This window comes from Alexandromys fortis, unplaced genomic scaffold, assembly GCF_014885135.2.
Source record: "Alexandromys fortis isolate MF-2015 unplaced genomic scaffold, M_Fortis_MF-2015_v1.1 scaffold_65, whole genome shotgun sequence".
Classification (NCBI taxonomy): domain Eukaryota; kingdom Metazoa; phylum Chordata; class Mammalia; order Rodentia; family Cricetidae; genus Alexandromys; species Alexandromys fortis.
Window position 1 is genome coordinate 131,576 of NW_026067986.1, and position 15,206 is coordinate 146,781.

At 41.5% G+C, this 15,206-nt stretch overlaps 1 protein-coding gene across 2 annotated transcripts in view; it reads right to left on the minus strand.

The window, feature by feature from the left end:
- Positions 1–7,642: 7,642 nt before the first annotated feature.
- Positions 7,643–15,206, minus strand: part of Bmpr2 (bone morphogenetic protein receptor type 2) — a 95,559-nt gene continuing 87,995 nt past the window's right edge. The window contains exon 13 of one of the 2 annotated variants that reach the window (XM_050159309.1): positions 7,643–14,768. In XM_050159309.1, coding sequence (XP_050015266.1) covers positions 14,521–14,768 — 248 coding nt within the window. In that variant the 3' untranslated portion in view covers positions 7,643–14,520. Of the gene's footprint in view, positions 14,772–15,206 lie in introns of both variants that reach the window. The other variant, XM_050159308.1, reaches the window with a different exon arrangement.

Genomic DNA, 15,206 nt, shown 5'->3' on the forward strand with positions numbered 1-15,206 from the left:
GAGAATAAAGCAGTGGGGGTCGGACAAGGAAAGGTATCAAGTTACAGATAAAATTCCTGAGTGGGATATCTACTAATCACATTTATTCACTGTTCATGTGGCATGCTTTAACTGTAGCGAAATTACAAATGTCTGTGAAGATGTGTCTTTTTAACCTGGTTTAAACACTAAACTAGGGCTGGAGAGATGGCTCAGCGGTTAAGACCATTGCCTGCTCTTCCAAAGGTCCTGAGTTCAATTCCCAGCAACCACATGGTGGCTCACAACCATCTGTAATGAGGTCTGGTGCCCTCTTCTGGCTTTCAGACATACACACAGACAGAATATTGTATACTCAATAAATAAATATATTTAAAAAAAAAAAAGACCTGCCTTCGGGAGCCCCTCACACTTCGGTGTAGAAAAACCCTGTGTGAGGATGAGGCTGAACAGAAGGATTTCAGAGTAAAGTGTATGGGAGATTTCACCCTAATTTAAAAAATAGCCTACCGTCACTGTTTTCTTTGGCAGAGGCAACTATAAACTAGACAGCACAGAGACACAACCAGAAAGAAAATGTGGGCAAGAAGCCCTACCACCGAGTCTCAACTGTGAAGGTGAAGGCCAAGTGTCTGGGAGGCCAGCAGCACAGAGATCCACACTGCTGTGACTCGGTTTACCATAAAGTCGGTGGCTAACCTAGAGATGGGTTCTCCACCAGGCTGACTTGAAAACCTGTATCTCATTTTCCCCACTACAGAGCAACCTTCCCTTTCTGCTTTTCTTGACCATGTTCTGTAGGGGATTATTATTTTCAGGTGTGTGACTTTTGTTTACGATGCATTTGATTAACTGTAAAGATCTGATTCTTGGCCTGCCTAAAACACCTGATGTCCTAATAAGGAGACGAACAGCCAATAATGAGGTATAAGCAAGGACAGGTGGGGCTGGCAGGCAGAGAGTATAGAGAACAAGGAGAGGAGGACATGGGGGGCAGCCACCCAGCTACCCACGGAGTAAGAAGAAAAGAAAGGAGCACAGAAATAGGGAAAGATAAAAGCCCAGAGGTGAAACATAGTTGGGATAACATAAGAAAAGCTGGCAAGAAACAAGCCAAGCTGGACATTCATAGCTAAGAATAAGCCCCCATGTGTGATTTATTTGGGAGCTAGGTGGTGGGCCCCCAAAAGCCAAAAGAGTAAAACAACACATAACAATTTCCTCTGTGCATTTTTTTTAACGCTTTGAGCAGTTTCTATAAAAAATAACCAAGTAGGGGGTGGAGAGATGGCTTGGTGGTTAACAGCACTAGGTGCTCTTCCAGAGGATTTGGGTTCAATTCCCAGCAACTACAAAGAAGCTCACAACTGTCTGTAACTCCAGTTCCACGGGAACCTTACACCCTCACACTGACATAAATGCAGGCAAAACACCAATGAACATAAAATAAAATTAATTTAAAAAATAACCAAGCGGACTTTGCAAATGGGCTGGATTTTTGCTTGTTTTGTGATGGGATCTGTGTGGCCCTTGCTATTCTAGAACTATGTAGATCAGGCTAGCCTCGAACTCAGAGATCACCTGTCTCTGCCTCCCAAATGCTGGAGCCCCTTGGTGATGCTCACATAATGAACGGAGTCTTTTCTGTTGTTTGTTTATGGTACTAGGAATGAACAAGAGGTCTGCGCCTCCCAGACAGCCACTCCATATATTTCCAGCCTGAATGTTTATTTTTTTGGTTTAAGATAATCCAGTTCGGGATAGGATAATCCAGGTTCTTCCCGCTGGTAGTCAGTTCTCAAGAATGGGTACTGAGTCCTGTTTACGTGTAGGTTGCAGAGAATGCTGAGCAGAGAAGTGGGCAAGAGTGGTACCCTGTGAAAAGCAGAGCTAATGAGGAAAAGAACAAGCAAGCTGTCCTGCTTCAAAGTGGGTGGCTGGCTCTCCTCCCCAGTGCACTTAAAATGCCAAGCATTTCCTCCGGACCTTGTATTCGTGTTTTGTCTGGAATAAAGGTTCTTGGAGCAGGTACAAACTAAAGCTCACAAAGACTTGGAAGTAAAATAAGTGAATAAATCTTGTAGAGTGTAACTCAAGATTGTTGTTCTGGGGAAAGTCCCGGTCCTGCGTAGGAGGCATTCGCATAACAACACTTTTCAAATGTTTTGTAGACCAAACAAACACAGCTGGCCAGTCCGCCCTGTGCTTGCCACACTGCTGTCTTCCCAGAGGGCAGAGGCGAAAGTATCGGTCTTAATTGTCACATGTGTAAATGACACAGAAAATCAAATGTAATTGAGGGGAGAATTCTAGAACAAACATGATTTGCTGAAATTCTAAAATAATTCTGTCCCAGCTCTGGTAGCCTGTCTGAATTCTTCAAGCAGCCTTGGGTTGGGAAATAGAAAACATTTCCTTGTAAATCTCTTGGGAAACCTCCTTTATGGGTCAGAGGTCACTATTTGCTGAGCCAGGCACAAAAGGAGACAGCTGACTCTGTCACTTAAAGGGTCTTGGTTTGCTGGGCAGTGGTGGCGCACACCTTTAATCCCAGCACTCGGGAGGCAGAGGCAGGCGGAACTCTGTGAGTTCGAGGCCAGCCTGGTCTATGAGACTCAGTGGTCCAGGTCTGTTTTTAATTCTAGTTTGCCCAAGGCAAAAAGGGAGGCAGAGACAAAGGAAGCCCCAAGGCCAGCTCACCTGGAGTAGTAGGGCAGGTGCGAGACCTTGCCTCGAAGTGGAAGGTGAGGACCGATATCCTTCATGCATGTGCCCAGCACACACTGCCCTCACACACAGATGTACACACATCCATACACAAACAAATTGTAATTTACATTTCTTTGCCAAACTCAAGTGACGTCCGGAGATCTGGCTTTAGCCTATGCTCTTCTGGAGAGGGCCAACCCGTGTAGACTTTCCACCGAGCTCAACCTTCAGCCACTGGAAAGCACTGAACCTAATGTACACTGTGCTCTCGGGGCCTGCCCTGCTAGCTGGGGAATCAAAATAAAAACATTAGGGGACAACGGTAAGAAGGTTGGGGGCAAAGGTTCTTGCCTCCAATTCTGCGGTTGGATCCTGGGACCCACATGGTAGGAGTAGATAACAAACTCACACAAGTTGTCTGTTGACTTCCATATACAGGCATGACACCTGTGAGCACACTCACAAATAAATGTAATAATAAAAAAGGCGGGAGGCAGAGGCAGGCGGATCTCTGTGAGTTCGAGGCCAGCCTGGTCTACAGAGCTAGTTTCAGGACAGGCTCCAAAGCCACAGAGAAACCCTGTCCCGAAAAACCAAAATAAATAAATAAATAAATAAATAAATAAATAAATAAATAAGGCGGTTGTGGCTCTCAAGAGGCAGAGGCAGGCGGGTCTCTGAGTTCGAGGCCAGCCTGGTCTACAGAGCTGGATCCAGGACAGCTAGGAACAAAGGAAGAAACTCTGTTTTGGACATCCATCCCCCCAGAGAAAACATTACAAGCAAAATTTGACAAATCTTTGAAAGGAAAAACGACCCAGCAATTAGAACATGAACTCAGAGCGCCACCTAGGGGCCAGGTGGCACAAGGACGCGCTGCTCTGGCTCATTACCATCTCCTGCAGGGTAACTGCGGCTTGAATGAGTTCTGTCAGGAGTGGTGACGTCTGGTTCTGCAGATCATGGCTGGGTGTTGGCCTGATGATAAAATTGCAATTGACCTCTGTCATCAAGGTTGACAAAATTTCCTCGTCAATCTGAAGAGCCTCCTTTTCCTACATCCATGGAGATTCGTGAAGGTTGCGTGATTTCTCATTTTACTAAAGGTGATGAGCAAAAGCAAGAATGGTAACAGTGAAGTGTGACATACCTGAAAACATACTCTTCTGAATGGAGGCTGAGGGTGGTGCAGCTACACACCACAGCCACACTCCCCCCGCCCCGTGTTCATTCTGCCCAGCTTAACTCCACATGCACACATCCTGCAGCCTACCCCACAGATGCTGTGCAGTCAAACTGCTTTCAGAGAAACTCAGAAGACCTAAGACCTATGGCTGGCTGACTTACATGTGCATGTATGTATAGAGTTCAGAGCTACACAGAGAAACCCAGTCTTTTTTGTTTTTGTTTTACGAGACAGGGTTTCTCTGTGGCTTTGTAGCCTGTCCTGGAACTAGCTCTTGTAGACCAGGCTGGTCTCGAACTCACAGAGATCCACCTGCCTCTGCCTCCTGAGTGCTAGGATTAAAGGCGTGCACCACCATCGCCCGGCTGAGAAACCCAGTCTTAAAAAAAAAAAAAAAGTTAAAAAGATAGACCAAAAAATCATTTTTTTTTATCACCCCCACCACCCACAATACTAGGGAGGGAAAACCCGGAAATTCATAATTCTAGGTAAGCACTTCATCATCCCATTTTAGCCCTTTATAAACGTTACTTTTATATATCTTGTATCTTTTTTTTATTGATACTGCAGACATAGTAGTTTTGCTAATGTAGCATTTCAAGAAAACAAACATTTCTGCCGGCACATACTCACACAGGCTGTGCAGGAAGACATGTCCACAGCCACTCAGATGCTCAAAGGTACCATCCTGTACCTTCACAAGCTAGTGACAGGTGAGGCCTCCTACCACCCTACAGACATCGCCTGTGCTGATATTACAGCCAATTCATCATTCCCGAAGTGAATCTTGTTCCCCTGAGCTTCAATCTGGTGTTAAGAGAGCAAATCTCTTGCTAAATTTTCCAGGTTATCCTAAACTTGCTATCCCCCTGCTTCAGTCTCCCAAGTGTTAGGATTATAGGCCTCCAGCCGCCACAGCTGTTCTTTCAAAATCACTTTTCTAGAAGTGGAAAGATACAACTTAAAAACCATCTTATTTTTATGTGTATGGCTGCTTTGCCTGCATGTATGTGTATATACCACATATGTGCCGTCCTCAGAAGACTGTGTTCAATTCCCTGGACCCGCAGCTACAGATGGTTGTGAGCTGCCATGTGTGCTGGGAATCAAACCCGGGTCCTCCGGAAGGGTGGCCAGTGTTAACTGCTGAGCTCTCTCCAGCCCCCAAATGACTCTTAAGGGGTAATACAGTTTGTATGCAAACTGTCCCCTAGAGGCCCAAGTGTTCCAACATTTGTGTGGAGAAAGTGGGTTACTGGTCAGAGACCTTATGGGTACAGCTCATCCCATTCCAACCACTTCTCCGCTTCCATCCCGCAAAGGTATGGGCAAGCACTGCCACAAACTCACTACTAGGGGCAGGAACTGGTCTTGCTGCCATGACTCTTCTATCAGAAACTGTGAGACAAAATAAACAGGTCCTCCTCCACGTTGCTTTTTTCCCCCGGTGTTTGGACACAGGATGAGAAAAGTAATGTACAGAGGGCGTCACCAAGTGTCAGGGGTAAGCCAGCTTAATAAAGTCACTGACTGAAAAATAAAACATGAAAGGGCCTGAGGTTCTGCATGACTTGCTTAAATATTTTTCCCCTTAGGAATTGAAGCTTATTTTCCATGACATCATACATAAAGGATCGATATTTAAATGCTATGGAAAAAGTTGTTAAGAAAGAAAAACGTCACTTTTTTCTGTTTATCACAATAAAATATACAGGTGAACCCAGAAGCATAGAAACGAAGGCTGTTTGTTTCCTCGGGTAGAGTTTTCCCTACCCAGTTAAGACAGGAGGGAAGGAAGAGTCCAAGGCGAGGAAGGAAAGCTGCGTGACACCATTTCCACTTCCTGACAACTCTGCCTTTGCCGTTTCTCTTTGGCCTCCTGCACACAAAGCGCGTCTGTGGAGTCACCTCTGCCAAGCCTTGCTGTGCTTTTTAAGGTGCTCCGACCCACTTTAGGTTAAGAAAAAGAAGTGTATGTCGTAGTAATGTGGGCATGCCAGGCTATGGACGGTGCATCCAAGGATAACTTCAGTCAGTTCTTTGAGGGCCAAACGCAGGTTACCAGGTTTGTATGGTCAGCTCACTTCTTTAATTTTTTTGAAACAGTTTTTGTCAGGTATCCCTGGCTGCTGGCCTTAATTTTTTTTTTTTTTCAAGACAGGGATTCTGTGTAGCTCTAGCTGTCCTGGAACTCACTCTGTAGACAAAGATGGCCTAAAACTAAGAGATCCACCTCCAGGGTGGTGAGGTTGTTGTCATGTGCCCACATCCCTAAGTTAAGGCCGTTCTTTATTTTAAAGGGCGAGACTAGAGTGCCCCCCCCCAAGGCCTTAACGTACTACTTGTAATAAGCTGACCTATCAAGGCGTTCATCTAAAAATGGACCTTCTTAAAACAAATCGACTTTCCGTATGTCTTGCTCAGGAAAGCCCTGTTTTTGAAACATTTCTACAGAAATAATAGGTGGACAGTGACTACGTATGTGTTTGGAGTCCCAAATTTGAACATTTGATTTAATAACAGGATATATCAGAACTCCTAAAGGTAACCTCTCTGTCATCTGAACACGCTGAGATTTTTCTTGCCTCCATGAGAGACGTTCATTTCCCTGCCTGACCGGGACCCAGACGCTGGCTCCTTCTGATCTGGGTAACTCTGATTTGGTCTGCTACTGCCCCGCTTCCACCTTGGTGTGGGTTCTCGTCATCTCTTGCAGGTGCTGGTCTGCATGACTTGATTCACAACCCCCCTCAGCCCAGCCACTCTTCATCCTCTAAGAGGGCTAGCTGCTTTGAAACCTGATTATATTTTCTCCGACTCCCGGAGTGAGTCCAGACTTGCATCCCTGCCTATCATCCCTCTCCCCTCTCACTTTGTAATTCTGTTTAACGTCTCAATCCTACTTTTCGCTGTGGTGTGTGTGCATCGAAGTCAGAGGTCAATGCTAGGAGTCTTTTTTTTTTTTTTTTGAGAAGAGTTTCTCTATGTAGCTTTTGGAGCCTGTCCTGGAACTCGCTCTGTAGACCAGGTTGGCCTTGAACTCAAGAGATCCCGCCTGCCTCTGCCTCCAGAGTGCTGAGGTTAAAGGCTGAGCCACCACCGCCTGGCATCAGGAAGGAGTCTTCTTAATTTGCTTCATCAGGAAGGAGTCTTCTTAATTTGCTTCTTAATTTTTGAGACTAGGTCTCCCACTGAACCTGAAACTCATTGGCTGGGCTCAAATGGTTGACCAGTAAGCACCGCGGATCCTCCTGCCTCCTGGGTGGGTGGGTGGGGGACCAACAACAACAAAAAAAAAACAAAGGATCACTGGGTTTCCACTCACCACTTACCTGCTCTGAGCTTGAAGGGATTTTCTGAACTTCTATTTTCTCACGAGAGAGGGAACAGGCATTTGTGCGTAAGTAAGTAAGACGGTGCCTGGCGTATGCTGAGCACCTGAAAGCGGCACTGCGGTTCTAACTAAGCTGACGTTCTGTATCACACCGAGTCACGAAGAGCAGTTAACCGACTCTACTGCAAAGTCTCTACGATATCACGTTAGCAACGGCAGTTTCTGCAGACTGCATGAGATGAGAAAACACACTTATGGGGCTGGAGAGGTGACTGCTCTTCCAGAGGATCGGGTTCAATTCCCGGCACCCACATGCGGCTCACAAACAAGTACAACCCCCAGTTCCAGGGGATCCCACGCCCTAGCACAGACATACGCACAGGCAAAACACCAATGAACACAAAATAAATAGGTCTTTTTAAAAATACACTTAATGTCATTAATATGATCTTTAATAAATGGAATAACGCACCATTTTACAGCAAGCCTTTTTAAACCTAAAGAACTGCCTTAAACTTCCTTTGCCAATGTCTCTGTCTCAATACAATCTTTTTATTTAGGTTTATATATATCAAAGCATTTACTTACACTTATTCATAGAAAACTCTTTAGTGGCTTAATGTCAGCGTTCATAGTGGCATCCATAGATAATACAAAAGAAAGTGATCTGCTTTAACTCGTACTCACTGCTCCATCAAACACAACTCTTACAGCATAGCAAGCTCTCAGATGGCTTATACAAAAGCAAAATAACTGAAAGTAATTATCCATAAACTCACACACGATTTTCTATCTGTAATGTAAGAACAAAATACACCAACAGAAGATACCCGTTAACAAGAAAGAGGGTTCCGAGGAGAAGCCGACTTCGCCAGCCTCCCAAGAGGTGAATACTCGGCAGCTGGTGTTTCTCCTGTCCGTTCAGAAAAAACATGGCAGCCACACATACATCTCCACGTTTCAGCTATAACAACCTAAGAGTTAGTGTATTTTACAGTTATCCATGAAATTCACTGGAAAAATTAGCAACAGAAAATTCAGGATGATTCCAGCTTACACAAACACTTACACAATAAATCTCTATAGATATGGAGACATAACATACTACGTCGCTTAAATAAATAAATGTTACCAGGAAAAAAAAAAAAGCCACGGAAGTAAGCAACTCAATATTGAATTGAAACCTAATTGCTCTGAATTGCATTTTTTAGTCATTAGTTTTCTTACTCTTATACATCTTTACAAGTGTTTCTTTTATATACTTAAGACTGATAACAAGGCAGGGAGCCCAAGACAACTCCACTGCGAAGATTTAAACAGACAGCAGACCAATTAGAGCTTAAGTTTGTCTGACTTAAAGAAAAATTGTTTGGCTCTGCCAGTGTGGAAACCGGTTGCCATAGATCACCTTCTCAAAGCCATCACTACAGCTGCGGTCATGACCTCACTTTCAGAAGAAAGTTTTATAATGCTAATTATCTCTTAAGAAAATTCTATCTCAGAATTACTTTTCCTAAGCTCTCTTACATTAAAAAAAAAACAAAAAAACAAAAAAAACCCACAAACCAAAACGAAACACTGGCTCCATCACGTGTAACCATGGAACCAAGAACAGAAAGTGTTTAAGCCGGTGCTTTAACTCCAAGGCTTAAATCCGCCAAACCATGCGGCCAATTGGTTGAGTCACTCCTTCTATTCAGTAATTACAGAACTGGGCAAGTTTTTATGATTAATGAAATCAAATACCATGTTGATGTGAATTAAGTCAAATAATATGATGACACATTACTATGCAACAAACACTTTTAAATATCCAGCTAGACCTAATTGCTTGTTTGCTATCAACTGACGGTATCCGTGTACAAACAGACGGAAGGCGCCCTGAGATTTTAGGTAATACTATGTCTAAAGGTGATTCAAACCATGAGATGTTTCTGAAATTTAAAACACAAATAAAATGGGGGAGTCTTTTAAAAAGAAGAAACAGTTAAGTTGTAGTTTCAAGTACAGTCAATTTTCTTTAAAATACAAACTGGATATCCTAATGAAGCAATTTAGTTCTAAAGATTCCTTCTGCTCCGGATTTTAATGTGGGCTCCAAACTAAATTTTACAAATGAACATGTGTGTTTACAGCGTTCATTAGAAACACCTCAAACACCATAGTGATGATAAAATTGGGATTCTACTGAAGATTCAATAGATTTATTTGGGGGCATAATTTTAACATATAGTATAGCCTCTTGAATATTTACTTTCAAATCTATATGCCATGAGATAAAATTTGAAGATTTACTTTCTATGCAAACACCCAACTTTAACTACTTGAAAGTTAAATAAAAATTGTCTCAGTCCATTCATCCACTCTATGCTGGAAAAACAATGGTAAGCATTCAAAAGTGGTCTACAAAAATACAAAAATATGCATGGATAATACCTGATTTTTGTAGGGTCTGCTTTTGAAAGTTAATTTTGCATTTAGTGTTTAATACAGTATTTGATATGAAGAAAAATGTACAATATTTGTTGCGGCTCAATCGTAATACTAAAACTCCCTGTGACATGGTGCGAGTTTAGTAAAAATGATACACAATTACAAATGCTTACATGCATGGCTTTTTAGCTCTACCTGTGCAGATATAAAATCATAACATACACTTTAATAGAAATGTAACTACTACAATATTAAGTGCTGAATTTTGGGTGGTATGATGATTTAATTCAATGTCAAATGGCAACATCTGTATTCTGAATCCTATCAAACTGCTGTGCTATAAATTAACAGGAACAATTCACTTGAATATAACATAGAATTTTATGTGCTTTTAAATATAAATAAAGTCATTAAAATAGATGAGGAGAAAAGACCTAAAGGAACTGGGGCAATTTTATCTGATGAACAGGGTTAGCCGAGAAGCCCGAAGCTGACTAAGAGCAACAGAGAGGACGACCATCTATTCTCTTTTCCCTGTGAAGTATGAGGAACACACAAATCACACGTGAGAGACAGAACAGGTATGAAGAAAACTCTCCTGACACAGGGGGAGGCCTGCCCAGGACGTAACCAGCCAGCCTGACCTAATCAATCAGCAAGGTTAGGAAGGGATCATGTAAGGTAGTTTGTGGACAAAGTTTGCATAGTTCATAATCTAAACAAAAAGGTTAAAATGCAACTTTATCTTCTGGAAAACAAAAAACACCACACCCCGCTGTTAGTCAAGGGTGTGAATATTGAAAGTTATCATAGCTTAAGAAAAGATTCCTGGGGTCTCTGAGGGAGTGTCACACACTTCCTGAAATCGCAGGTCTAGAACATCAGCTAGCATGCGTGAAGAATCTATCTTTTAAGGAATTAAGGATATAAAGTAATTTTATATATATATATATTTAAAAAATCTGTGGATAGTCATGTAATAACATACACATGACAGGTACTAAGTTCAACATAGGCTTTACAAATATGGTATAAAATAAAATACAATATCAAATACTAGTGAGGGTCTCGCAATGAAATATTCATATCCATAAATATGGAAACAAGAAATGTTTATTGAATTTTTTTCATTTTAAATGACTTGTTAATAGAGACTAAATGTGCAATTTAACAGTTGCAGCCTACCAGGTATTCCTTTGGGATTCAGAAATCAAACTTGGAAATATTTCAAATAAAAATATCTGTCAAAAACTGACTGACTATTTGAGTGTCCCTTCTCCACCTTCCCATTCAGAACCAACATACAGTTTCTGGAACAAATACACACATGTAAGGAAGCTATGACAACCTGCTTTATAAAAATGGGTATTAGCAGCCGGGCAGGCAGAGGCAGGAGGATCTCTGTGAGTTCGAGGTCAGCCTGGTCTACAAGAGCTAGTTCTGGACAGGCTCCAAAGCTACAGAGAAATCCTGTCTCGAAAAAGCAAAACATTAATATTAATAATAATAATGGGTATTAATTTTGTGTTTTTCTACATCATATACATTTTATTTGGTTCTCTGACTTAACATTTTTCTAACATTGCTAAAGCCGAAATTTTACAGATGGGGTCAAAGGGTTGAGAAGACTGAAAATTTATATTAAACTTTTTTCCAAATCTAATATGGGATCACTTTAGGGTCTCTGTTCCCTCAGCTTCCTTCACCTTTCTCTTAAAGTTGGCTTTGCCTTCAGTTCTGCAATGTATCAGAAGAAAAGTGACATGATTTTAGGGTGTAGGCTGAAATTTTGTACTGAATTAGTAACTGTCTCTTAAGCAATAGTGATTACCTAACTTCTCAAACCATTAAGTTATCTGGTGTGGCTTATATACAAGCCACAAGTCTGCTGGAGCAAAAATGTCAGTGTATCACACATCTGTCCACGAAGGATGTAGACCGTGTGGATGAAAGAGATGTGTAGAAACGAACCTGGGATTTCACCCTAGGTAAACTTGGACAAATTAGCTATCATCTCTTAATGTTTCCTTGTTTGTAAAGTATGGAAATTAATTAAAATATGGTTGCTGTGAAGATGAAAATACAGTGCATGTAGATGCCAGTTTTCAGAGTATGTCCTTTCATAATGCCCACAGTAAAAGTGGTTTTAAATTATACATTTAAATGTTTAAATCACTTTATTCTATACATAATTAGGCTGCTGTGAGTTCAACCTGGGTCCTCGGAAAAGCAGAAACCACTGTTAGCTGCCTTGCTGCTCCTCCAGCCCCACAAATGGCATTTTTTTAAAGAAAATGTCCTGTTGTGATTCTTTAAAAATTATAATACTGTTCAGAATGACTTTAATCAAAAGGCCCAACATTAATTTTTATGTGAAATCTTCGGTAAATTCAGTTTCAGCTTCAAGAATCAGATAAAGTGAACAAGTAATTTAAGTTATTAAAGGGATTTTTGAGTGCTCTGTATTATAAATTCCAACATTTATTAAAAGGACCTATGCTTTCTACTATTCCTATTTGTCAAGCAGTTACCATGTATCAGTGAAAGAAATTATTTGTTTTAAACATATCTGCATGAGATTGGAAACGATTCCCTTTCTCTTTTAACCTGGCATACTACTTTTTAAAGCATTTCATAAATGTATTAACCATTAAAGACTGTTGGGAAATTCACAAGTGATTGGCCTTAACACAAACTATTAGAATGTAAGGCAGTTTTCTGACAGAAAAAGACCAGCTGGACCTCCAGGGGTCATTTATTCTCAGTGCTTCAGAGATAGAAGGAATATAATTTATTTTGATTTAAAGTTGTCCGACAACTGAAAAAACAAAAATCCTGAAATGCATCTGAAAGACATTTGGACAGACAAGGAAGTAAAAGACAAAAGTTATTTGTTACATAGATTAAAAAAAATGGTCACTATCTGAAATAAACTGATGTGAGAAGACAAAATTTATTTTAAGAATCTGAGTTCAAAGCCAGCCTGGTCTACAGAATGAGTTCCAGGACAGCCAGAGCTACACAGAGAAGCTCTGTCATGAAAAAAACCCAACCCAAAACAAAACGAGACAAATCTGACCCAGAAGAGAGGCCAAGAAAGCACAAAGAGGAAAAAGGGGTCCCGGGAGAATAAGACCATCTTAATCCAAGGACTGAAACTCCAGTCAGCAGCCCAGCTGAATAAATGTTTTAAATGTTGTCACATCAAAGCAGCGCAGCAGATGGCAAGTCAAAGAAGTCACAAGTGCTGTGGACAGTGTGCTGGGAAAGGGGGCCGTCTTTAGTTAAACCGTGAGGGTAGAGGATTTCAAATGAGAAAATGGTGTTCAGGACACGAGAACTGAGATCAGGAATTTGGAGACTTACACTTAATTTTTTTTACCTCCCCCTGCAAAAACCTAAAGCTTAATCAGATAATGCATAATAAGAATTCTGAGCATCTGAAAACATGAGAACCATTTGTTTGCAAACTGGCGGGAAACAATGTTTAGGGAAAATCCGAATCGGACAGAAAGTGCTTTATTAAAAGACAGAGCCTGGTTTACGGATCACTCGTGACAAAAGGAGAAGTGGAGAGCGAGCGACTGTGGCCTCACCGTAGGCTGTCACCAGAAGGCAGGCTCTGCCACAACACGAGTAATAGATGCTGCTCACAGTCGAGGATCATGTGAAATTGGCAAAGGGAGAAATCATGAAAACAGGATTAGCAGAGAAAGCGAAAGAAAGAGGGCAAATCTTAGCTGTCTCAATAGTCCTAGTCTGGCAGCAAGCCCTTCTTCCACGGGACTGGGCATGCTGGCTGACTGAGCTTTCCACACAGTGTTTTAGGTCATGGGAAGAAGAATCGTTTTCACATAAAGCTGTCACGCTTTGCTGGGAAACAATAAAGATATTATAAATTCAAAACTATGAGTTTTTCTGAGGTTATAAATAGGAAATGTAATTTAATTTGTGATGGTCAGAAAAACCAAAGTTCCTACACTACATCGCCTTGCCCATCTACTTACTTAAAAATTCCACATAAGTTTAGCTCTATAAATTTTCTGATAAAAAGTATTTATTAAATAAACGAATATGGAACATGAACATACATAGAAAAAATAAAATGGAAACAGCTATTGTTTGCTTTCTTGTTTTGTTCTATGCTCTCTTATGAACTTCCAAAATCAGAACCAAATATGCCTATTAAAATGCCTGGAAGGAAACACTTAGTATTTGGAAGGCTAAAAGACAAAGGCATTTCAAGAAAGGTCTTGGTGAGTCCTTTTTGGAGCCCTTGGAACAGTATCTATGCATTCTCCCTAAGGAGGAAGCCAGAAAATGTTCATCTTATCGAAGAATGGGGGACAAGTTTCAACAGTGGAAGAATGTGTGCCCTGCTAGGGGAGAGCTGGTAAGAAAGCTTCTTTGTGGTCTGAAGACTATTGCACATTCAAATAAAACACGAGAGAAGAATGTCCAACAGATGACACATGAACGAGCTTGTGCCCGGGACACCACTGCAGTCGGGCCCGTCTCCTGCTTCTGCTTTAGTGACCTTTAGAAATGGTCCAAACTGATTATCAGCAATACACTGGTTTTGTTTTTTTTTTCTTAAAAAAATATTTTGAGACCACTTTTGATACGCACACACATAATGTGGTCATAACAGACAAATATAACTTTAGCAAGACTAAACAAAAGTGCAAAACTTAAAAAACAAAATTAAAAAATATGGAAGCATGAGCTAAACTTTTCTGCATAGCTGAAATCTATTTAAAGCGAGTTCTGGTGCAGGGTGGGAAGGGTGCTGACAGGAGGGTAAAGCAGTTTTTTAAATGTCTTCTGCATGTTTAAATGATGCAAAAAAATAATTTCACTCCATAAGATTGGAAACATCTCACAGACAATTCATCCCTATATCCTTAGACACCATGGTGGTGGCAGTGCCTCCGTCTGCGAGGTACACAGCAGTGCTAGATTTAGAATGGACTGCTCGGTCCCTCCCATTGTTGTTGACCTCACAGTCCAGGGGTTCAGTGGAGATGACCCACGTGGAGGGGCGCCACCGCTTAAGGGAGTATGGAGTTTTCACGCGTTTCTTGATCTTTTCCCCTGATCCTGATTTGCCGTCCTGTGTGGACTCACCTACTGAAAACAAAAGCACAGAGATGAGCTGTAGGACAGGACAGGGTTGGCTGGATACAATGTAGCCTGGTCCCAGGACCACTGAAGCAGGAGGACCAGAAGCTCAACACTATCCTTGTCTCCACAGCTACTACAGAGCCCAGCCTGAGCTACACAAGACTCTAACAATGTCACGCACAGGCTCAGCCGGCATCTACAGACCCAAATGACGGATATTTCTTGAAATATGTGATGCTAGACAACATTTTCCTAAGCAAAAATTCAACCAACTCATTTTTGAGACATAATTAAAAAAAATACATCTCACAAGAACTGATAAAATTCGAAATTCTTTTCATTTTGTTTGTTTAATTTTTGAGACAGGGTTTCCTGTGTAGCCCTGGCTGTCCTAGAACTAACTCTGAAGACCAAGCTGGCCTCAAACTCACAGAGATCCAC